The sequence below is a fragment of the Notothenia coriiceps genome, unplaced genomic scaffold (genome assembly GCF_000735185.1).
Source record: "Notothenia coriiceps isolate Sejong01 unplaced genomic scaffold, NC01 NC01_scaffold00032525, whole genome shotgun sequence".
NCBI classification, from domain to species: domain Eukaryota; kingdom Metazoa; phylum Chordata; class Actinopteri; order Perciformes; family Nototheniidae; genus Notothenia; species Notothenia coriiceps.
The window spans coordinates 72,746-77,368 of NW_011365226.1; the positions used below are offsets into that span (position 1 = coordinate 72,746).

Here is a 4,623-nt window from a genome sequence, read left to right on the forward strand (position 1 = left end):
CACACAAACCAGCACTCTCTTTGCCACACAAACACACAGAGACACACACACACACACACACACTGTAGCGTGGCTGGCCAGATGGGACTCTTCCACATGACCAAGCCGATCAATCAACACTGAAGGGCCCAGGTGCTACTACGCACCATTTCACAGTCTGTCACACATACACACACATACATACAAACACACACACACGAGTTGTACACACACATAGCAGCAGAGACATATATAGATAGAAAGATAAAGGACACACACACACACACACACACACACACACACTGTGTAACATGAATGACCCGGGCTCGGTCTCCAGAGGCCTCATCTGGATGGATGACAGAAGATGGTGAAGACAGACAGACAGACAGGCAGACAGACAGACAGAGGGACAGACAGGCAGACAGACAGAGGGACAGACAGACAGACAGGCAGACAGACAGACAGACAGAGGGACAGACAGACAGACAGAGGGACAGACAGAGGGACAGACAGCAGACAGACAGAAGGCACGCACACACACACACACACACACACACACACACACACACACACACACACACACACACACACACACACACACACACACACACACACACACACACACACAGTCAACACACACACAGACAGTCAACACCCACACACACCCCCACACCCACACACACACACACACACACACACACACACACACACACACACAGACACACACACACACAGAAACAAAACAGATACATTGATTTTCTCACAAAGGTTTTTTTTTAATAAACAGAACTACTTCTGGAGAGAATTCATTTAATGAAAGTCAACACTGACCATGACAGCCAGGGTTGAATGAAAGTTGCTCAGTGGCGCATGAAACCAAACTGGCCTGACTGAAAAAGCACCAGGTATTCAGATGTTCGTACTGTGAAGTAGATTTACCTAACAAATATTGACCGCTGATTCACACTGTGAAACTACGGCCATGCTAAGCTCTAGAGAAGAGAGAGGTGTCAGTCTGTCGGCCATCACTTGGTTTGAGGCTGAAAAAACGATTTGATGCATTGCTAGAATATTGATACAGCCAATCTCCAATGGTATGGATGTAGACTCCCGGTATGCTTTGATGCTTAAAGCCTTCGATGATTGGGTGGTAGAGGAGCTGTAGAGATCATAAACCTCCTCCTGATTCTGGGTATTCTGATTCTGATACTTGATGAACAACGTTTATACAGATTTGAGGCTTTCCATTCACAGATTTTGCCAGCATTCACAATTGAGTACTGATTTTCTTTAACACAAAACACCTGCACGCACAGATATGTAGGTTCAAACCCCCGCATATGGAATAGCTGTTCTTGTGCATCACAATTACCTCCATTAGCCTTTTCGAACAGTGATAATCAGCTCTGACATTTCTTAAACAAACCTTACAGCGTTTTTTCTCAAAATACGGCAAGATGTTTCCCCCTCCCCGATGAACCGCTGCTTTCAAAGTGTTCGTTTTACATCTCCACCCTCCGCCCTCTCGCATTGACGAGACCTATTATTAATATGTCAGATCTAATTACACAGACAATTTACATGTGATACACAGCCCCTTCAAAACAGCAATATACTAAATACTCTACAGTGGCTTACATTGTTAATGCACTGAAGTCAATGCAGCACTAATCAGTGCATGACATCCATTCTAAATACTGTGAGAACGAGTCGCTGGCTCTTCAGTCTCAATCAGCACGGACAATAGAGGAGAAATCACTGAGGGCGGAACAGGGAATGGAGGATTTTAAATATATCTCTATTAATTCATTGCACATATTGACCTGGTTTTTATTTATTGTTGTATTTGGGCTCTAAAATTACCTTTGAATTAAATTGTATTCAAAAGAATATACATTGGTTGAAGACGTTTAATGTAATCCAATGTTTGTTGCTGATAATGTAGCATTTAAAGCATTTTTAGAAACTGTCAGAAGCCATGTTACGCTATCTTTCAGGTTGATATTAATATGTAGTGTCTCTACTATGACATGTTTCCATGCTTTAATGTTCAGAAAGCTCTTAATTTTCTCATTCTGCCTGTGCTGCAGCACCTCTGTTCACCCTCTGTCTAAAACCAGAGCCCAGTCTGCTCTGATTGGTTAGCTGGCGGCTCTGTTGTGATTGGTCAACCTCTGGAAATGTCCCGAACCTTAGCATATCATGTACAAAGTGTTGGAGCGCTAGCCAATAGATAGCCAAGTGTTAGGTAGGTTACTATGTTACAGAAGTAAACTCCCTCTGGAGGGCACTTGGGGTTTTTAGACTTTGCAGACCATTTACATGCACTAAAACCTATACAACAGATATAACAGGTCAGAGGGTGTCGTTTTCTCATACTGATATTCTGCACAAACTGTGCTGTTGTATTTGCTGTATAGTGTCCTTACTGTAAGGTCATTTGCAGAATATCAGTATGAGAAAACGACACCCTCTGACCTGTTATATCTGTNGTAACGTACGTACGTACGTACGTACGTACGTACGTACGTACGTACTACGGAGTACTTTTCACACACACACACACACACACACACACACACACACACACACACACACACACACACACACACACACACACACACACACACACACACACACACACACACACACACACACACACACACACACACACACACACACACAGGTCATGTGCAATGACACTTTTTACTCTTGACTAGTTATTAGTGGCAGCTAGTTTACTTTGAATTACTTTTATACGGTAACTTGCTGCCACTTAATTTTATAATGCTGTTTTTTTACTTTTCATCTTTGCTGTTGTAACGCTGTACATATCTCCGTTGTGGTCAAACGGATGTCTGATCCAGATAAAGCAGAGTACCAGTGGCAGCACTCACCCACTGTGCTCCCCTCTGCATCATCCAGCCTCGTCTTCATTTCAAACACTTTCCAGCCTTTCCCCCGGTGCTGCAGTCGCCATTCAACGGCCACTTCCTGCGCTAAGGGGGTCTCCTGCTGCCTGAAGCCACAGTACAGGAGAACGTCTCCTTTCAGAGGAGCGGACACAGACTTTATGTGGGAAAACACCAGGAAGATCACTGCAGGACAGAAAACAGAGAGAGAGAAAATAGTCTGTTGTGATATCAGAGATGGCAAAAGTACACACATCCTTTACTCAAGTAGAAGTACAGATACTCTTGTTTAAAAATACTCTGGTGAAAGTAGAAGTACTGACTAAACTTCTTTACTCAAGTCAAAGTAAAGAGGCTTTGAAATGTACTTCAGTAAAAAGTACCCATAACTAGCAGCTGTTTTAAAGAGTACCTGACCTCCCTTTATATTAATAGAACAATAATGTCATTGTTAGCTAATGAATGTTTCCATGCTGAACAACGGCAACATGACAACGTTTTCATTGGTCCCTCTTCTTTAGAGAAACCAGGAAATGATGGATACACGGATCGTGTTCAAATCAATAGGCACGCAATGACTCTAAATAATAATGATCACGCCACCAAACACACATTCAAACTAAAGGAACCAGCCTGTTTGGAAAGTGTAAGAAGTAGAAAGTACAGGTATTTGGGTTCAACATGTAAGAAGTCAAAGTAAAAAGTCGTCAGAAAAATAAGTAGTGGAGTAAAGTACTGATACCAGAAACATGTACTTAAGTACAGTAACAAAGTATTTGTACTCCACTACTTCCCACCTCTGGATGTTATTGATGGAAGGCAATACAAAGAGTGATATGAAACACTTGTTCTAACCTTCAGTGAGAAGAGTTCCAGAGGGACTGAGAGGTAGACCCAGTTTATTTTGAATGAGGGTCGAATGGTCCCTCTCCACCACTGAAGTCTTCAGAATTAACGCAATGCTGAACTCGCCTCCCTCCACACTCAGAGACACCAGGAAATGAGTCGCTTCCTGAGCCTCCTGGGGTCCATGAGGAGAGTAACGGCTCAGTTCACACGTCACCTCCTGCTCATTGCAGTCAGCGTGGAGTAACACATGGGCATCAGGGATCTGAGGGGACGACACTGCAACAGAGGGAAGGACAAGAGGCATTTAAAGAGGCACTATTATGCTTTTGGGGGTTTTTCCCCTTTCCTGTAGTGTGTTATAGGTTTCTGTGCATGTAAATGGTCTGCAAAGGCAAAAATCCCTGTGTTCCCTCTCCCGCACACACACATGAAACTTCTCCATTGGACTCCTTTGTTGGTCATACTGACATCACTATGTAACACTTGCGCTTCTATTGGCTAGCGCTCCAACACATTGTACGTGTTAGGCTAAGGGGCGGGACATCTCTAAGCGGTATCACAACAGAGCCGGCCAGCTAACCAATCAGAGCAGACTGGGCTCTGGTTTCAGACAGAGGGTGAACAGAGGTGCTGCAGCACAGGCAGTATGAGAACAATAAAGAGCTTTTTGAACATTAAAGCATGGAGACATGTCCCAGTAGAGACAATACATACTGATATACACCTGAACATCAGCAGGAGAGGACTCTTTAAAGTAGAGACACTACATACTGATATACACCTGAACATCAGCAGGAGAGGACTCTTTAAAGTAGAGACACTACATACTGATATACACCTGAACATCAGCAGGAGAGGACTCTTTAAAGTAGAGACACTACAT

At 43.5% G+C, this 4,623-nt stretch overlaps 1 protein-coding gene across 1 annotated transcript; it reads right to left on the reverse strand.

Moving 5' to 3' along the window:
• Nucleotides 1-2,784: 2,784 nt before the first annotated feature.
• Nucleotides 2,785-4,044, reverse strand: LOC104960952 (tapasin-related protein-like). The gene is made up of 2 exons (XM_010789144.1): nt 3,747-4,044; nt 2,785-3,077 (listed from the first exon to the last, which is right to left on the reverse strand). The coding sequence occupies exons 1-2, from the start codon at nt 4,042-4,044 to the stop codon at nt 2,785-2,787; spliced, it is 591 nt and encodes a 196-aa protein (XP_010787446.1).
• Nucleotides 4,045-4,623: the final 579 nt, after the last annotated feature.

Coding starts and splice junctions, on each gene's coding strand:
- LOC104960952 (XM_010789144.1), bottom strand. CDS start 4,044: ATGCCTCTTGTCCTTCCCTCTGTTGCAGTGTCGTCCCCTCAGATCCCT. Junction 3,078..3,746: donor TGGAACTCTTCTCACTGAAG/GTTAGAACAAGT, acceptor TCTGTCCTGCAG/TGATCTTCCTGGTGTTTTCC.